Source organism: Mugil cephalus, chromosome 1 (genome assembly GCF_022458985.1).
Source record: "Mugil cephalus isolate CIBA_MC_2020 chromosome 1, CIBA_Mcephalus_1.1, whole genome shotgun sequence".
In the NCBI taxonomy this organism is placed as follows: Eukaryota; Metazoa; Chordata; class Actinopteri; order Mugiliformes; family Mugilidae; genus Mugil; species Mugil cephalus.
Window position 1 is genome coordinate 7,709,030 of NC_061770.1, and position 20,023 is coordinate 7,729,052.

General features: G+C 45.5%; 1 protein-coding gene across 1 annotated transcript in view; it reads right to left on the reverse strand.

Annotated features, from left to right (window-relative positions):
* Positions 1-20,023, reverse strand: part of plxna2 (plexin A2) — a 157,883-nt gene that overhangs the window by 88,430 nt on the left and 49,430 nt on the right. The window contains exon 4 of the mRNA XM_047584622.1: positions 4,320-4,454. Within this exon, the coding sequence (XP_047440578.1) occupies positions 4,320-4,454 (135 nt within the window). The remainder of the gene's footprint in view (positions 1-4,319; positions 4,455-20,023) is intronic.

Here is a 20,023-nt window from a genome sequence, read left to right on the forward strand (position 1 = left end):
CTGAAATAATGCAGTTACTGATTCTCAAACGTGTGTGTGTGATGAGTGCTTGGCGCGCTGCTGAGTGCCAACGGCCATAACAGAACAATTCACCGCAAAGGAAATGAAAAGCCCCTATAGGACCTCAAATGACACTGTAGAAGTTGTGGCTGTTTATCCCAGTGTGCTGCATTGTGTCGATAAACTAGCAGCTAAAAGATTAAAAGCTGCTTGGGTCCTTCTCTGGGTCATAGAGCCAGGCGTACTTGGATCACTCTGGCCTGAACTCCCAAAAAGACAAAAAAGGAGAGGTGGGTAATGAATGGGAGGAAGACTGAGGAGGAGAGAGACAGGCTGTAGCCGGTGGGGATGAGGCCAGACCAGACACTCATGCAAATTCAGTACATTGCATCTGCATGAGCTGGAAAAAGCACCAGTGGATTAGCTCTGCTCCAGCTGCCATTCATCCATGAATACTCTTTCTACCTGTTTGATTAAAGCATCTGCCGGAATTGTTATCACACCGGAGGATTACTGTAGACACAGTGTATCTGGCTGTATGTAAAGCAGGGACCACTAGATAAAGCCCCCTGTGCATTATCATGTGAAACTTGCAGATGTTCCTGTATGTAGTACATAGCCGCGTGGGCTTTGTTACATCAGCGGTAGTAGATGTGCTATCCAGTTTGAAATCTAGAGCTTTTGATGTAATATTAACCGCAGCGAGGTGATTCTGGAATTCGAGTTATTTCACGGGGCATTTTCTGTGACGCAGGCCGAGGAAAAAGCCAGAAATAGAGAAGTAGGAGAAAGACGAGGATGTGTCTAGAAGGCAGCGCAGCTCCCAAATCAGCTCTGACCTTTTCATCTTCATCACTCCGTTTGCCGGTGGCATCGCTGCACAGCCAAGAACCAAAATCGCTGGATTATTGGTCTAAATATAGAAGCAGTCACACACATTTGCTCAGGCGGCATGACTCAAACGTGGGATCTGGCTGAGATCCATATGAAGGATCTGCACAATCACAGGAGGCACAAGGACAGTTGGTGAGTCCTGTGAAAATCCAGGAATGATGCAAGCAGCCAGGATTTTCTTTTTTTTTTTTTTCCAATAAAGGCACCGTCGTGGATATACATAGATCCCTGAAGATAAATCTCGAGATGAAAACCTGCTGTTATGTATTTCAAGACTGTCAGTAATGATACAGCACCCTACAGGAAGGCACACACACACACACACACACACACACACACAAACACTCATAGTGCTCACGGAGAAGAGAAAGTCAGCGAGCCAGGTCTTTTCATCAGTTCCACAGCGCTGCTCCGCATTGGGCCAGTCTCACCACATCATTAATATGGCGAATGCTATTGTCATTACATCTACAGAACAGAAGCACAGTTTAACACGGCAGCACCGTGAATCAAACATAAAAAAGGAAATCTACGAAATACATTTGAAAGAAGAGTGAACGATGGCGCCTTGCGTGAGGAATAAGGAAAGGAGAACAAGAGACAGAAGTAAGTTCACTGAAATGTAGCTTGGTGAAGGTTATGAATGTGTCAGGCTAGAAGAAGGTCTATAAATATGCAGTAGCAATATAGATGTAGGTGACTAAAAAAGGCGAGATGGAAAGCTATGTGAGAACCACATTAGAATACTGAATGGGTGCTTGAATGTGTGCGTAATTATGGTTTTGTTGTGCATGTGTGATTGCAAGACCGGCGCATTATGTCGGCGCCCATGCAAATGAATACCGGGGAAGCATGTGCATTGTGTGTTTGTGTGTCCCCGTGGGCGCCTCCTTGAATCTTTGTATTTACAAAAGCCGGCACTTCACACAATTCTCGGCCCCAGCCACGGCCAGACAGGTGTGAGGACCGGTGAGAGCGAGAGGCCAGATCCTGGAGCACGGCCCTCGCTGAGCAAATATTACTCTCCCTCCCAGTATCTGTCTGTCTCCCTCTCGGATTCAACGTCTGCCCTGTCTCTCTCCCTCGCATCCTCTGTTCTCTCTCTGTTTTCCCACTGTGCCAAACACAGAGGACTTCTTTGTTATTCAGAGTAGGAAATGCAACTGGAGCCAAATCTGCCTTGCTTTCTGTTTGATATTATCCCTCCTTTGTTCTCGCCGTTTCCCATCGCCATGTGCTTGACCTCAGGCGGCATCGGTAACACACACGGGAACAAGGAGAGCTTAGACAAGATTTATCCCGTGATGTCCAGGACGTGTGACTTCAAGCGTAGCTCAGAGTGACATTTAAGGCTTATGACGAGATAAAGGTCAAATACATGTTTTCACACACATGCTAGTGTGAAGCGGCTTCTGTGTATTGTACAAGGATAACAGCGTTGGCAGATTCTTAAAAAATGGATTCAGATACCCATCTTTAACACATCCCTCTGAGCAGAAAGGCGTTCTTCTAAATGAATGAGAGCTTCTGTCCCCATAAACTATCACATTTGAATATGAAAGCCACAGGAACGTCAAAGGAAAATAAATTCCTGTAGTTTTGCAGTTTCAGTCTGCATTGTTAGCGGGACCAGAAGGAACGGCTACAGTGAGCTGTTGGATGAAGTGCTGCACACCTCTCAGTGATGGAACCAAATCACCAAATCAACCAGGGCTAAAAATGTTCCAGAGTGCACCTGAACTACCCACAATCACTCCACACACACACACAGTCCAGTTACTCTCTCAGGTGTGACTGTCAAGTGGCATCCTTGAACGTGTAGGGCAACATCCCCAAAGTAGTGTACGTATCGGTACGCGCGTGTGTGTGTGTCTGTCTGCTTCGATCCTCCCCAACCTCTGGAGAACAAAACAGAAGAGTCTATGAGCTGAATACTTACAGTATGAGCTCAACGTCAATGGCTTGTTTTATCCGAGGAATAAGTGGAAACAAAGGATTTAGTAAATATTGGAACGATACTTTAGATTCAGTAGAAACTCCTCTTGACTTGTGGAATCTGTGCTACAAACTCATAAGTTCAATGTCAAATACATATACCAACATATTACGTTTGTGCAGGAAAAGTAACATATTCCGGAATAGCTAGAAACACTCAGTGCTATATAAATTCTAAGAGATTTGACATTTGAAATAAAAAATAATTTGGCCTTCACTTCAAGCCTTACCAAGAATCTCAGAGGACTATTTGTCTAAGTACAGATGTATTACCGCCTTTGTTATATTTTTTATTTTCACAGCAAGTGAAGTGTCTGACAAAAACTGAGCAATCAATTTCTCAGTCCTCTGTTTGTTCCTGAGTGGAATCAAAAAAATCCTACACACAGCATGGCGATGTGTCAGTCACGTGCTGAAGGAAAAGAAATAAAAAAAACGCAGCAAAATGTGTGCCGCCGATATTTTCGCCGCGATGGACTCTATTGTCTAAATTACTCCCTCGCACCACATCCGCCCACCGTGTTTCCCGACTCGTGAGCTCCGGCTAGCCGGTTGTTGAGCGTGTTAAAAGAAGAGATAAGGAGCGAGCATGGCAATCTATCACCTCACACTGACAGCCTCGCACGTTGTCTGTCTCCAGGGCTGCTGCGCTGCCACGCTCCCCTGCAGCTGCTCCTCTTCCCCCGTCTCCTGTCACTTCTCCTCCTCTTGTCGTCTCTCTCTCTCTCTTTTTTTTTCTTTTCTCTCCATTCGACCGTGTTTTCCTCTCTTTCCGCCTCCTCGTCCCGGCTCTGTCCTCGCGTCCCCTTCCGCCCTCGTCCGCCCTTCACCTCTTCTGCCTACTTAGTATGTCAGCTGCATTGATGGCTATCGGCTGCTTCCCACCCGCCCCGCAGTGCTGTGTCACTTCATTAGGGGTGTGAAAGGATGACCTTGCACTCTCTCTGTTTTTTTTTTTTTTTTTTACTTAGTGTCTCCCTTTACTCTAAGTCATACTCTCCCCCAGCTGTCCCTCTTTCCCTCATCACTCTTTCTCTCATCCTCTCTCCTCAACCAACCAGCCAGCGAGTGCCCTTCATCTCTCCCTATTTCTCTCTCTCATTCCGCCTTATCTTCTCCTTGTCTCTCCATTCCTTGCTTTGTCCCTGCCCTCATTGTTCTCCTTCATTATCAAACGCTGTCACAATGCTCCCCGCTGCGCCTCCCGGGTTATTTATAGCTAACAGTAGGTGGTGGATTTGGTAATGTTGAGAGGTGAGCCATCTCGGGCCCCACCAGAGCAGTCACACACTTTTCCTGACGTATTAACATATGCACACACACACCCAAGACATGTCAAAAGCCGTCCACTCTCCCGTAAGGACGCGTGCATTGTCGTCATTATTGTTAGAAACTACAGGATCTCAAGGGTTCATCTTTCCATCGCCTACCTGTCTCTCAGACATGACGTAGAGGTAGCTGCGGTCGTGAGAGAAGGCCATGTCTCTGAGGATGGGGCTGCCGTCCTTGATCACAGATATTGTTTCGTACTGGACACCGCCGTGAGGAGGTCCATCAACGCGAATCTGAGAAAAAAAAAACAAAAAAACAGAACACAAACAGGTCAGGGACTGCTATTTATATCAGAACCGCAGCGGAAACGGGAAAACAGACAAAGAATGATTGACAGGAATGACAGACGTGGGTCAAGCAGCGTTTCAAATGCAAGGTCATTATTTAGCTGCTTGGAAATTCAGCTAGAATTGTGCCGGCTGGAGAGTGAAAGGCCTAGGAAAAGTGATTAATTGAATTTTCGAGTGTTTTTCAAGCGTTCGCCAAGAATCTGTGGCAATCTGTAATTTCGTGGCATGAGGTAAATCTCTTAGACTTCTCGTAGGATGGGGTTACAAAAACTGTGAAGAATTATACGCCGATATTATTAGACCTTTGTGAAACCTAAGCTCTGCCTTCCTTTCCTCTCTCTCCTGATGAATGATGTATTCCCTCAGTAAGGCTTTGAACTTGAGGCCAAGACCACCTAACTGCAAAAACAGGGGAAAAGCATGCAAATGACTTCAGTGAGGCACCTAACATCCCCCACCACCTACCCAAACGGGCCGGTGCGAGCCCTGTTCCTTCACTCTTCACCCGATCCTGTAGGTCAAATGCATCAACGAGACGACCGTTGTAGAGGGGCAGGATGTGTTTTCTTTAATTTATTTATTTTATTTATTTTGTGAGCGATGTCTCTGTGATGTCACATGCCACTAGTCCCTCCTCCAACCATGAAAGCTGATGTCTCTATCATCTGCCCATACCCGCCTGCCTGCCTGCCTCCTTCCGCCCCAACACGCATCTATCTATTCAGATTGTGACAGCACCAAAGAGCAGCCAGGCTCTCTATAAAACACCACTGAAGGGAGCGTCAAGGTCATATGTCTGTCAAAAGGGGATCTGCTGGGGAGAGAGGGAGGGCAAGCGAGCAAATGTGCGCGCACAGACGTCGCTGTGTATGTATGTGCAAACATATGAATGTGTGTCAAATAGGAGAAACGTGAGAAGCCCCCCCCCCCCTCTGTGCTTTCTCTTCAAAGCTTGAGGGCGAGTTGGGCACTCAACAGCACGCACCGCAGTCAAGGAGCAGAGCTCAAAGTGGTTGAGCCTTCACAGCTGACCTACACCTGACCTTGGCAGACTAACCCAAACACCGAAAAGCGGCGCATATGTGAAAACCATATGTAGGAGGGGGAACGACGCAGGATGTGGGGGCCGTGCCAGTCTTCATCTGGTTACTGACACTGCAGCGTGCGGAGGGAGACCTCGGCAAATATGCTCATCCATAAAGTAAGTGGGCGCGCGGCCAGGCCAGCGCTGTTCTTCGCGCCGCGCCGCTTCAGTGTGGGTGTCGGTGTTCGGCCGCGTTGCATGCGCGTGCGTGCGCCCGCGGGAGCAGTCTGTCATGCTGTGATATGTGTCCTAGCAGCCTGCCACGAGGGATCACGAGATAACCCGACCTTCCCGCTGCGCGCCTGCAGTTCATCTGAATCAGATCGCTATCACACAGTCTCTCACCGTCGTCCGGGGGGGGCCTCGAAAAATTCACATTTGGCCGGAGACACGCTCACACACGCGCAGCTGCCTCTGAGCGTGTCATGAACAAAACCTCTTCTCTCTATGACATTTAATCAGGAGCGCGTGTCAAGAGTTAAATAAGAGAGGTCTTCCCCCTTACCCTCTGTCGCCCTTTTCGTCTTCTTTTCTCAGTCTCTGCCGCCCTCCACACCCTATCAGCGAAGGCAAACTGGAACCAACATTACCAACACTCTCACCATCCCACTGTGTACACATAAACACACCCACATCCAGACTGTACTCGCATGAAAGAGCAGCTTTTCTATAGAGGCTGTAAATCTCCTTAAAAGTGTTACATTCACATACATATGCAGACACAAACACACACCCACGACATTGTACGAACGTGAAGAAATGCGTGCGTGCGTGCGAAGTGGGTTGGTTTCGATGTGACTTTGCAGGGCAGGCTCACCTCTGGGTGGGCGAGTGAGACCAAAAAAAAAAAAAAAAAAAGGGAAAAGAAAATCCCGCGCAAGTAAATGAAGAAACCCAGCGCTTAGCGGACCAAAAATAATTCTGTCAAAAACACCATCTCTTTACCACACTCCCACGTTAGCAGTCTACAGTATTCGCCACCTGAGTAAGCAACTCTCAGGCCCAAAACACCCATTTCCTCTGCGTCACTTTACTCCACAACATTTAGCCTGCTCTCTCAGGTATTTAAAACTACCCCATCCTTGCCACATTTGACCCTGCATTATTTTATCAGTCTCTGGGAGAACAGGTTGGATTCGTACCCTCAAGACCCTCTGAAAATATTACTGCCCCTCTATTTTAGGCAACTCCATCCACTAAAACAAGACCTAGTGCCCCAGAGAGATGTCCTTTGGTTTGGCCTGGTCTTACATAGCTCCCCATTTCAACACCGCAGCCATTAGCCAGCCTCTCTCTGTCACCAGTGTCGGGGAGCTGCAACGGAGTAAAGAGAGGAAGGGGGGTAAAAAAAAAAAAGTGAAGATGGATGAGAGTGTTGAAAAACAGTCTGCATGTACCCACGGGGCACCATGGGCTGTGGTTAAAGTTTTCTTTCAATAAAAAGTCTTGAATGACAAAAAAAAAATACAATCAGCAGCCGGTCTGAAAGATACGCATACCTCCTGGTATCCATGAGGCATTTAATACCCTTCATATGCAAACATAAATACACAAAATGATAATGAAAGATGCCTGGATAACAGAAATAACTCTCCTCGGGGATCACAGTGTAGGTGGACTTCTCTGCAAAACCTGGACCGCACACAGAGTTTCCATATTTAGTTTTGAAAATCCAAACCGCTTTCATCGGTTTCAAATGGGTTTGGACGGCGTTCTCGTGACTGCACCACACAGGAATCGACGTTTCAAATACAAACGCCGTGACAAAGTGGGTGACGCGGTTCTTCCAATAATCGAGCACGATCTATCGCCTACTTTGTCGCACACAATAAACAGCTGCGGGTTTAATAAAGTAAACTGTGAATTACTGTTCCAGTTCAGTTGTGGTGTAATAATTTGATATTAAGTTAATCTTTATATAAATGCTAGTGTTATTTGTTCAAGCCACCAAATCAAACTGGTTTTTATGCTCATGCGTGTATGCTTACATTGCGAGCAATGACGTGGCCGAACCTAGCAGGAGGGAATTGTTCTGGCTTTTAATAATAATTATTCATTTTGTTAGTGAGTTGCAAAGGGATGTTTAGTCTTCTGTCTAATAATGTTTAAGGTATAAGTGACAGTTTACCATTACCAATGACACAAAATAAACACCCCAATGCAGTGGACTGGATGACGAGGAGGTTATGTTTATTTTTACTGAGTTGTTTCTTGAATATCCATGAGCACCACATTTGCACAGCGGAGTCAAACTGTTAGTCAGCCAATTCTCACCAGAAAACCAACAGCAGATGCTAAAATGTTGAAGCAACTGAAGCAAGTTGTCCTTATTCTTTTAGCTCAAACGGTAATATTTGCCTGGACCTAATCACATGACAAAAGGTATATTTACAAAAATGGAAAGATAAAAATCATCTACATGATGAGTTGCTTTTAGCCTGCCCCCCTTCTGGTAAAAAATAAATAAATTTCATGATGCACCACCCTTCTATTAGTGGTACATCATAACTGTTGTTATGTTCATGTACATGCCAGAGCAATAACCAAGGGTGGCGTATTTTGAAAAATGTTTTAGTTTTGAATAAGACAAATAACAGGGCAAGCTATTATACGCAGCAAAAACAAAAGGATGAAAAAGGGCAACATTTGTTTTTATGGACAAACTTTAGTGGGGGGAGGGACACTGGCCATCAGCCTAGCCACGGTATAGGCATCAGAGGCCTCCTCTTGAGGCTACAAGGGCCTGTGCCAGTGGGGGGCTTTTGATCAGATCATGTAAGCACCCTGGAAAAACGTTTGAAGACTGACCAAACTCCAATTCAAATTGCCCTTCTCCCTCTCGCTCCTCTTCTCCCTCTTTCACTCCGTTGGTCTCAATGGTTTTGAACACCATGCCAGAAACCGGATCCCCAACCGTGAGAGACTGTGTGAAGCGATTTGCTTTCAATGAAAAATGCTGAATAAATCCCGGGTAAAAGTGCATCAAATGTAGGTTTGTGGCACATTGTGGACGAAGGGAAGGAAATGGCAAAACTGCAACTCCCACCGTCGTCCAACGTTGCGCCACACACGAAAAATGAAGAAATGGTTTCTGTTTCCCGTAGAAAACGGTAAAATTGGAGTGCCTAAATTTAGTTGTTTTTTTCTTTTATACATCAAAATATAACCAAAACACAGAGGGATAATTTCACGGTTTGCTAATTTGATCTGTTTAACAGCTTGTCCCCAAGTGTTTGTTCACGATTAGGCGCTTTTTAAAGAACGTTCCTCCTTTAATAGTCCAGCTGTTAACTATTACCTGAGAGCTGTTTTCTTTTCAGATTTGTATAGAAAATCCTATTTTGAGGCCTTGAGGGAGGTTCGTGCTCTGAAACAGGATACGCACGTGTACAGGTGGCTGCCAAGACCAATACGGCTGCATCTGAGGGTGTACATTATTTTGCCACCATGTTTCAGCTGGCAGAGCAGGCCATAACCCACGCATGGGAACCTTTACCAAACCACAGTGTAAAGCGTACTCCACACTAACACCTTGTATTGGTACAGGATGAAGACCTTGTACCAGAGTAGTAGGAAAAACTAGATTTTTTGGACATCACACTTTTATGGCTAAAACATGTGTGCACAGAGGCAGAGAGAGAGAAAGAAAGAGAATGGAGAGCGAAAGCTGAAGTCCCTAAGTAACCTATCTGGCAGCTATCGTCTGCATCTGCGCTAATCCAGTTCAGCAGTCTTGAGAGTTGAAGTGATAGGCATTGCCTTTATCTGCCTGATCCCACACACTGGATTAGATTCTGTAAAAGTACACCACCAGCAAACACGTTCACAGCCTGTCTCAATGCACTGACCCGTCTGAGAGACACCACAGCCGAGGCTCCGCTGTGTAGGAAAAGAGAACGCAGCCAGTCATACAGATTGAAAAAAAAAAAAAAAAAAAAAAAACACAGGTCAGAAGAATCAGAAAATGACCGCGATAAACCTCATCCAATCAAATTCAATTCATCTGATGGAACCGTCCTCAGTGTCAGTAAATGGCCTCGAATTTGATGGTGAGATTGCTGGACACCTTGGATCAGATGACAGGTGACAGACTGCCGACACCATTTTAAGAACCAGTGAAGCTTGTCAGGAGGCATCCATGACTTGAGAGGCTATTTGAAAGGCTTCTGTGACAAGCGGGCGCTCTCACCTGTCAGGTTTTGCATTGTAGGCACAACTTTTAGAAGGAAAAAGGGCAAAGACGGGAGAACGGCCATAGAGGTTTAGTGTAAAACCCATTCATTTATCGAAACACTAGGAAGATGTACAAACTCCATGCACCGAAGCCCCATCTTTACTTAAATCTTAGGTCTTACTGATGTGAGCCCCTGTGTGTGTGCAGTGCTTATGTACTCCATGTAACGGCGCTTGTATTCCCGTTCGTGCGTGCGCGTATGGCGTGTTACATGGAAGTGTGAAAGAAGGGTAGCGCCGGGGTGTGAGGTGTGCTGACAGACCCACTGTGCATCCCCCAGGATGCGGTCGCGTACTGGTTCAAGTCAGCCACCTTAGGCATGAGCCGGGGGTGCATCAGTGTGAGCTGACTGGTAGTATGAGTCACACTGGAGGAAAATTTATCACCCACACACCAGAAGTAAAGTAGCAGCCAGGCATAAATTCATCCATATTTTCTCGGTTTAACCAGAAAACAGAAGCACATGCAGAGCTGCTGTCACAATCATGGAAAGATGATGACGATGACTTAATTGATTGTGTCAAGCCTCTGCAGCGTCTCTTTTAAATGCTTCATTTCCGCCTGAATGGTGACATTTCTGTGGCTTTACACTGCACATCACCGCATTAGAAGCTGACCGCCCTTCAGACAAACTGTCCCAGTCAAAACTCAGATAGCTGTAAATATAATGGAACATTTCTGTTAGTTCTATGGTCAATGGAAATCACTGTAATCATTGAGCAAAGTGATCAGGATCGACTGGGATATGTGGACGTGGTACACGGTGTACCACTATATCTTTTTTTCATGTCCGTCCTGGAAACCTGGCTTGAAATGTAGCAGGCTGCTATTGTATTTCTTTACTTCAGGTGGAATGGGTGCAGGGTATTCAGCTGCCTGCATGTGTGTATCTCTCTCTTCCCTCTTTCTCCCGAGCACACAGAGCCTCTCTCCGCCTCGATAACGCATCTAATCCATCACCGGTGTCAGGCTGAAGAATTCTGGTGTCAGTAGCAAGCAGCAAGTAGAATTGCGCTGTGTATATGTGTGTGAGATGTCTCCCAGCACCCCAGCACGCCGGCCCTTTTGTTCCTGTTCCTGTTGTACAATACAAGCTCCCATAAGGCTTATGTTCGCCGGCTTGCCCATATGCGCTGCTTGTCACTTCTCATTGGGCAGCTGTAGGCTGGAGAGGCCACGCCGAGGTGAAGGAGGACGAACGTGAGGGACGACAGGATGAGGGTGAAGAAAGGAGAAGGACAGGAAAAAAAGTTTAGCATAGGGATGAAGTACACGAGAGAAAGAGGTGGGAGAGATGTCACCCTTACTGTAAGTGTTTTTCTCTCCCTAACCTGCTCATAGAGTGTCATTATATCTATTAAAATGATCTGAGACCTTAGTCAATACAAGGAGCAATTACTTCATATTTTTTGGCTCGGCACCGTCAAGTCTATTGATTTGCCTCCGCTCCATGAACAAAACAGTTAACCCTCTCCCTGTCCTCCACAACGCCTTTTCTCACTTTCTTGAAACGTATAAATGCACGCGACTGCATCCGACAAATCACGCATGATAGCCATTTAATCCTTTTTTATTTTTTACCATCATTGGTATTTAGTGAATATCCAAAGCAAACCAATTCCATTAAATTGATTTCCAGCGAGTCTTAACAACCAATCTTTCAAAAGCCGCCTCTGTAATGGCTATTTCTAGCACTCGTTCAATTCCACTTTAGCTCGGTAATATTGCCATCTCTCTCGGCCACATAACTTACAACCCTAAACATGATTATATCAGCACTTTCCTCTGCTTTGCCCCCCGACTCCAAATAGAAACCAGAGACTGCGGCGTGCATTAGAGGGTCTGTGGTGGGATGAGATCAGGCCGCGGCTCTAATCAGCCCAAACACACATATTAAGCACAGCAGCACAATGCGGGGCCTATATTTAGGTCCACATAAAAACACTGAAGAGAGACCAGCATGCCGCTGATGGACGCAGGCCAGGAAGGTTCAGAGAGAGCAAAAACAGAGGGATGTGGTGGGAGGGAGTTTCTGCTTAGCCCTCAAAAATGGAGTACGGAGAAGCCACATTTTCTAGTCGGATGGCGCTCAAACATTGAGAGAAAAATGGTTTGTGGACCCGACTAAATAGCTGACGCCACAATAAGTTTTCTTTTATTAGCTGACTCGACGGGCGAAAGGAGGATTAAACAAATGCAAAATGGAAAAGGAAGAGGTTTCAGTGTGTGAGGATGAATACTGGCAAAGTGCAAAGGGGAGGAGCAGAAAAAGACTAAGTGCTGATAGAGATATACCGTAGCTGCATTCACACTTCAGCCGCGGTGATGACAGCCACTTAGCCCTGTAGCTTAAGTTTAACATATAGATAGCATACTCTAGTTAGACCACGATAAAAACAATCTTTACAAGTAAGCCCACACAGATCTATGATAGCTCAAATACATTTAACCGGTTCCCTGTTATGGGAGAGCATATCAAATACAAAAGCCTGATTCTCGTAAAGGAACCTTCTCTCCAGGGGAAATTAGGTTTCAAAGCTGGGTCTCTGACAGCTGCGGTGTACGTGTCAAAGGAAGAAAGAGAAGCTACTGTATACTTATTCCATGTGAGTAAATAAGCAAGGGACAAAACAGCCACACAAGTAATTCATGCAGCACACACCGCCACTGATGGTTCAGACAAAAGTTATTACAGAAATGTCAAACAGCCCGAACCAGAAGAAAATATCGCGGCTTCTGTTTGGTCCCTCTGTGTGCTTCAAAGTAGATCACAAAGATACGCGAATCAAAACGTAGCTTGGAAAAGGTTCAGGTGAGGGGCAAATTAGCTGAAATCGTTCCAACTTCTCCCACCGGATTTGTGAGGTTTAAATGTGGGACAAGACTGGCAGGTAGAAGTGAGACACTAGCATATTATAGCCAGCTGGATCCGCACAGCAAACGAGAAAATAAAAGCACTTCAATCAAACCCACCTTTTACACATGTGATGTGTGCGAGCTCGAATAATCTCCCTTTATGCTTCACGCTGTGGTTGATACCACTGAGATATAGTGTCGCCGGTAAGTGAGAATGCTTTTGATGAATGCATTATTTTGCGTATAGGCTTTGACAGTCAATGAAGTCTTCATCAAAGCCACATTAACGCGGGCCCTCTTTGACATGAGCTGGACCCATTATGGACAGGCATGCTGCATGTAATGAGATGTGAGCGAAGGGGCCTGGGGAGATTTGAAGACTGTGAAAAAGGGGAGAAAAGGGGAGAAAAGGGGAGGCGGGCGGAAAGAGAAATGCACAGCAGCAAGCATAAATGACACAGCAACACGGAGAAGACTGGAGAAAGATTAAACCAAGAAACAGGATAATGTTGAAGTAGTAATGTGCAAAATCCATACTTTGTTTATTTTTGGCTCCATCATTCAGTCAATAAGTCATTGCTGGGGTATTTTTGCACTGCACTTGTATGGATTTCCTGTTAAATTCAGTTACTATGAAAGTTTTCTGTATATTAGTGAATTAGTATAACGTGCACACTACAACGTACACCACTGACAGGAGTATTAAATAATATCTTGTGACAATACAATGTCCTGCTGGGAAATGTTTGGACCTGGCACCTGTGGATGTTACGTAGACATGTAGCACCCACATAGACCAGACCAGACACCCCCACCCCATAGCAATGACACTCCTTGATGGCAGCAGCCACCCCCAGCAGGATGCAGCATGACACGCACACAAAAACAGTTTGAAAAACATGAAAAACAGCACAAGGTGTTGACCTGACCTCTAAGTATAGGACCCAAAGACCCCCACTGACAATGTTCTGTTTCCAGACACCACAGGACACCCTCAGAAGGTCCACGTCCATAAGACGTTACAAGGAAGATCTACACAATATTAGGAAGGTGGTTTTGGTGCGACCATGGCTGACTGGTGTTCAGGATTTTTCTCAGAAAACAATGACCAGTGGTTTATCAACACATAATGAACTGACTTAATCAGAAAACAAAATGGACAATAGCAATGTTAGTTTAAAGTAATGAAACAGGATACTAGGCTGAAAAGCTGGTATATTGACAACTGGGTGGGTAATATGAGAAGGCTTTTCTCTCCTTTATATCACACCCAGCACCCTAAAACTATCCCATACCACCTATATCTCCATAGAGACCGATGTCACAACCTTTTAACCTCTAACCTCCCAAGTTCCCAGCAGCTCTTGGGCAATTAGAGGTACTCCTGAAAGTGGAGAGGGAGGAGACAGGGATAGCTGGACACGACATTGTGAACGTTTAGCCTTTGCTGGCCAACAGAAACAGAGTTTGTGGGGGAAGGGATAAGAAAGTGGGATGAACTATGAGGGACAGGGGTTATCCAATCAGTCCTTTGTATGGACACAGTGATGCTACTGATGAGCTGAAGGGGGGGTTCGGATTGTCTGACCCCATTCAAAATGCTCCGAAGAAAAGCAGGCCAAAACCTGTGTGCTGGACAAGGGTTGCCATGGTAACCCCTCTCCCTTTGGGCACGAGATCAGCAGGGAGTCAACTGAAAGCGTGTGCATGTGTGCGTGTTCGGGTACAGATATGCTTGGAGCTACAAAACAACTGTTATGTCATCACTATTGTTTCGGCCATCTTTGGCTCGAGATGAGTTGGTGAGGAGATCGTTTTTAGCGAGGGGCTTTCGTTTTTTTTTTTGGTTTTTTTTTGGAGCTGGTTTTCCCCAGTGAGAACATGCAGTAACATCAGCTCGCCAGGAAACAACGGCATTCCAGCGCAAACACCCTCTGAGGCTGAAAACAGGATACCTCAGGTCATGACTCTAGTTAAACCTGATTTATCTTTGTAGGTTAACGGTTTATTGGTTTAGAAACAACATCTGCATTATGACTTTGGCATCGGCAAACACTTTTCACTGAAATATGCAGTGTCATAATATTCTGTGTATTCCTTCCTCTGTCTGTAAAGTGAGGGTGACATCAGAAACTACTTTCAGATGATGAAACACTCTCTTAAATAATGCAACCATTGTAACACAATATTTTCCATCCAATAATCAGATAAATAAAACACATTTCATTACTGCATTACTCCTATGCTGCACACGTTAATGACAACGTGTGTAAGTATTTGTATGCATGTCTATGTGGCTTAATTATCCAACCAATAAGATCAACGCACTTAGCATTCCAGTGCAATGCACATCACTAATTGAATTAAAAAATAGCTTCGCTTAACATAAATAATATAACTAAGACTGCAGTCTAGACGACATTTATACTTCCACTCTGTAAAGTATGTTCAAACAAGCATGTGTAATGCTGTCCGCACATAAAACAAGCTAATGACTCTCAGGCATGTTTGTTGTGTGTGAGAGCGGCAAACGGGCCCTTGATTCATTAGTCTGCTAATTAGAGAACACTGTGAAGAATGACTTATGGTCTCGTGCGCCCGTCATTTTCGCTGCAAGCCTGCCCGGACGCGTGATCAGACAGGCTCGCGCTCAAAAAGGCTCGTCCGACTCCGGTACAGCGCAGCGGCCCGTCTCTGTTCGCACATTATGCATGCAAAACAGCAACAGGCCAGGGTCTTCCTGTAGACCAGGGGATCAGAGATACTCATCAGCAGAGACATGTGTTGGTGACAGAGTATCTTCCCCAAACACTCACACAGGAACGCTCCCTCACACACACACTCCCCCACGGCCTCTTATACCCTCATAACTCATACACAAGCTCTGAAGTGGCAGGAGAGGAAAATGCTGCGTATGCAGAATAGAAGAGCGGCATACATTCAGGTCAAAGTAAAAAAAAAAAAAAAAATGTGGGCGACAGAGAAGGCACGGTGAGGAATCTGTGTGTGTGCGTGCTTGTGTGTGACGCCAGCACATTTTGTAGTCTATGAATCTTCTCTAAAGCTCTTTAAAAATGCCCACCAATCTCGCGTCGGGATTTAATGTCTGCTTCTCTCCAGAAGGAATAGAACAGCCAGTTAAAGTATGCTAATTCAATGGCACTAAATACACTGCTTTAAATGTCAACCTTCCTTTATTACACACGGTCTGCCTGCAGTAAGACCAGCGCGGAACCATAAACACACACGCACGTACATACACACACGAATCAGGTCTCTGCAAGGACACGAAGAATATATGGACTTATAGATCACAACCACTTTATATAATCAATAACTGAATGAACAGAGGACATTTTTGACAAAGGAGAGTTATTAAAGTAGCCTTTATCCATTTGAAGGTGAGGGATGACTAGGAAAATACAGTAACGAAGCAAAGAAGTAATGAGTGAGAGAAAAAGGCGAGACAGAAACGCATCGAGACAAAATATAAGAATGAGAGTAAAAGACAGAGGAATGCAGTCCAAGTCCAAAGCTACAGAGAGTATCGTGTGATCAGCTTGCAAACAGCCAACGAATGGGCTGACACTCCTCCACATCGAAGGTTGACAGCACCATTAATTCTATTAACCCTATTAGTATTCCATCCTCATCTCCTCGCTGGGTCAATACACACCTCCATCACACCGCAAAGCTTCTGTTCTATATGCACAGGGAGTGGGGAGGGATAATGGAGGGTTCAGGGATGGATGGATAAATAGGAGCTCAGACAGTGGCACTCAGGGTGTGGACTGTGATAACCAGCCAGGCCTGTCAGACCATCACCACTCTCTAAAGCGCGCTGGCAGATATACAGTGACATGTGGCAAACAGGTGGGAAGTGAGGACGAGCAGAGGCGGCTACAAGCTCTGCAATTTGTCTGTAGGTCACACGCTTTATTAGTTAAGTGAGAATGCTTATTCGGTGAACCCCGGAGGTCACAGAATTACTTATTCACATACAGTGTAGATGTTCACGGCTGTATGGAGGGACCATTACAGCAACCCATTACTCTACCAGCACTTTTATTGTGGATGAAAAAAGAAAAAAAAAATCCTTGAAACTAAAAGACATTCTTGGGAGACGTTCTACAGAAATTCAATATGCCATTTCCATGTAATTGCAAAAACAGTTTCCTCTGTTCGCAGAAAACACAGGTAAATGAAATACACAACTAAGACAGGAAAACAATCAGGCAACATAATTAAGTGCAGTTCGGGCTTTGCTAGTTTGAACTATAGTGACTTAAAGTTCCGGTATGATAATTTTGCTTAGGAAATGGTGGCGCTAATGAATTACTTTAACCTAAAAATAAAATAAAAAAAAATAATTAAATCAACCTCTTTCTGCAAACACAGGGGTGTAGCCTTAAGGATGCTTCTGTGAGGCAAATTACACAAGCAGAACTTGGGAAATAAGTTGAAGTGAACGTGACAGCCCAAAGACAACCCTCTCCTCCCATCTTGTTCCCCTCTCCTCCCCTTCCGCCTCCAGCTCAGGGTGGGTGAGGGAAGTTGCCAACAGACACTAGCGCACCAAATATGTAGGACAGCACCATTAGGGCATTAGTGCCGGTCAGCAGCCAGCCGGTTTGTGTGTGTGTGTGCATCAGGAAGAAATTGGGAATGTGCAATAAGGCCCTTAAGGAGGAGACACAATATGATGCTGTGCCTGATTGGTGGATATTCGGAGGATTTCAAAATTAGGCAGGAAGCAGCAAGGTGCCTCCGACTTATCAGTATACCCCAGTACCTTGGGGTGTATTAAAGTGTGTATCTGCGGATAGTTTGAATGTGGGAAATGAGTCTGCCTGCACATTCAACCATGTGTGCATAAATGGTCTGTCTTCATCCAGCTAGTGATGTAACTGCAAGGAATTAAACCAACACCCCACCCCACACACACACACCACAGTCCTTCCTACTCTAGCAACACTGCTACCACACTCACATACTGTAGATACAGCATATAGCCTTGAGCGAGAATGAGAGTGGAAGTATAAAGGGTTGTGACAGTTCTTCCTCTCCCTCTCCTCCACGTATACAGCCCGGCCACAGCGCTAAGGGGCTTCCTCTGCTGTGCTTGGAGCTGAGAGGGAGGGAGCGAGCACGATCTTTCCTGCTGTCTGGCCTGACTGATTCATGCCCATATTACCTGAGGGATTAGCTATTTCCTCCGTATAAATCCACTTTTGTGAGGTAATGTCTAGCATTAGCAGCGGGGGCTGCAGAGGGTTTTGTTACACTGAAAAATCATCTGCCAAAAAGCATGCAAGACGAGCGTGAAATCCAAAAGAGGGAGCACGCTACACAATACTGTCATTTACTCTTACTTTCGCTCTATCGCGACTGAGTCAGATTTAAGATGAGAGACGTCAGGAGGAGGGGTTTATCCGCTTTCATGTGTTTAAGCTTTTAAATTGAGATTATAAGGCTGTAATTGATATCTTGATTTGAATGTAAAATACGAGCTACTCTGGCATATCAGGTAAAATGGCAGTGTTTTGTTTTCAGTAAGTTAAAGAAACAGAGCTGGGAGACCCACATCAAACAATACCCTTGTCTTTCTTTTTTCTCTCTTTTTCATGACTTGACCACAGACTCCGGCCAGACGGCTCCATGTTTGGTTACCTCGGTCCAGATCTCCCCATAACTCTTCGGCTTCCTGTTATCCCACAACTAGGCTTTCTGCCTCTTTCTGGAAAAAAAAAAAGTAATTTTTTTTCTTCCCCTTTCTCACCATGTCTCCCCTTGCTTGTTCTAGCTGTAAAAACCACATAAATGTTTGGGTCAACACTAACCTAGCGGACAGTTTTTCCAGGGGAGGAACAGAGGGAAGAGTGGCAGCCTTGTGGGAAGGATTCACAGCACAATGATATAATGCGTCTACAACCCCCCCACACACACCCCCCGACTGCTGCTTACACTCTCTTTGTTCCCCTGAAAACAAGAGACTAAATAACTGTGTCCATATGTGGGAAGTAAGTACAAGGAGGATGAGGAGGAGGAGGGCGGAGGAGGAGGAGGATGGGGTGTTTGGTTAGTTAACGGTTTTTGGTACACCCGGGGGGGTATCAGGGCAGACAGTACTCGATTGAGACAGGCACAGACACACACACACACACAAACGCACCCTCCCAGGAGGAACTGCTAAAAAGAAAAGGTCAGAGTGCAATCAAAAAGAGCTATGCTACCCACTCGGTTTACTGTCCGTTCAGATGTCGAGTGTGTGCGGAGGAAAAGAGAGACCGAAAAGCAGATGGAAGGGAGCATTCATCCCACGCTGTTGCAGTACAACATACAAGTTAGAATAAACAGAGCTAAGATCAGTTACAGCTGGGGACAGAATATCCTCCCCTACCTGGATTCTGTTCTCTCTGAGCTTTTGACTGCTGGCTAAAAGTACATAAACTCTAAAATTGAAGGGTTTATGTCGGTAAGTAAAGAGTTCACCACGTAAACATTAAACCCCAAAAGTAACTAAAGCTTTGTTAACAGAATTTGAGACATCATATGGTGTCCCAAGAGGGTCATTTTGCGCGTATGCCAAGCGCTGCATGTTAAAGCACAGCCGCAGATGTCATATGTTCTGTCATGCAGGTGTAAATCCACCAGGGGTAAAGCGAGAGGGGGCGGTTGCTCGAGGTCGGAGGTCACTAATCCTTTTATAAGCTATCTCACGTGAAAATGGAATGCCATTTGTAGGTGGGGGGTCGAGGGGGAACATAAATAGGACGGCCAGGGTATCATGAACAATTTCCTAGTGGATATAAAGTTAATCCCTCAGATCTACCCAACAGCGTGCCTTTAACCAGATTACCTCTCAATAATCGGCTGAACATCAGTGCAAAGAATTCTGCAAAGATTTCAGCTCGGTGTCTAGCCATAATAGTTTCGTGACATCAACCAATCATGTGATTCTATATGAATTACAGTGTCTAATCTAGTGTGTGTACCTAGGTCCCAGACATCAGCAAAGCCAGGATCACCCACTGTAATCCTTTGGGTGTAGCACAATAGGGAATCATAATCTCAATTCCTTACAAAGGCATGGAGCTGGTGCTGAGCAGATGACAAGTAACTTGTGTGTGTGTTAAAGAGAGAGAGGCAGAGAGAAGGGAAGAAGGAATGCATGTGTGTGCGCGTTAACGTTCATACATGCATAAAGGTTTCTGGTCTCTTGGGGGTCTCTCGGTCTGTGCCCCTCCACTGAACACATGTGTGAGGGCCGAGGCCGAGGGGTGTCGAGGCCAGACAGCGGTAGGGGGACTCGCGAGAGGGTGTGAGGAATGCAGAGTC